Source organism: Crocuta crocuta, unplaced genomic scaffold (assembly GCF_008692635.1).
Source record: "Crocuta crocuta isolate KB4526 unplaced genomic scaffold, BGI_CrCroc_1.0 scaffold647, whole genome shotgun sequence".
Taxonomy (NCBI): Eukaryota; Metazoa; Chordata; class Mammalia; order Carnivora; family Hyaenidae; genus Crocuta; species Crocuta crocuta.
The window spans coordinates 1,104,327-1,104,660 of NW_027531286.1; the positions used below are offsets into that span (position 1 = coordinate 1,104,327).

The window sequence follows — 334 nt, forward strand, 5'->3', positions numbered from 1 at the left end:
CACCCCGGGAACACAGAGGAACACGCAGTCAGTGCCTCTCCCCCAGACCCTCCCCCTCTACCCTTGCCCTGCAGTTTCTGAAGCGGAATCCCAGCCAGCGGATCGGGGGTGGCCCCGGGGACGCTGCTGATGTGCAGGTGGGTCTGGGAGCACCAGGAGAGGGCAGGGCTGAGCCCCCAGAGGGCAGGACCCAGGCAGGGCCTTAGGGCAGAGGGAGCTACTGAGGGAGCCGAGGAGGGTGACACGGTGGCGTGTTTGGGGGCCACTCTTCTACCCACAGAGACACCCCTTCTTCCGGCACATTCACTGGGACGACCTCCTGGCTCGCCGCCTG

At 66.8% G+C, this 334-nt stretch overlaps 1 protein-coding gene across 1 annotated transcript in view; it reads left to right on the forward strand.

Moving 5' to 3' along the window:
* RPS6KB2 (ribosomal protein S6 kinase B2) overlaps positions 1 to 334 on the forward strand; it is a 5,908-nt gene that overhangs the window by 4,497 nt on the left and 1,077 nt on the right. The window contains exons 11-12 of the mRNA XM_077771395.1: positions 75 to 137; positions 281 to 329. Coding sequence (XP_077627521.1) covers positions 75 to 137; positions 281 to 329 — 112 coding nt within the window. The remainder of the gene's footprint in view (positions 1 to 74; positions 138 to 280; positions 330 to 334) is intronic.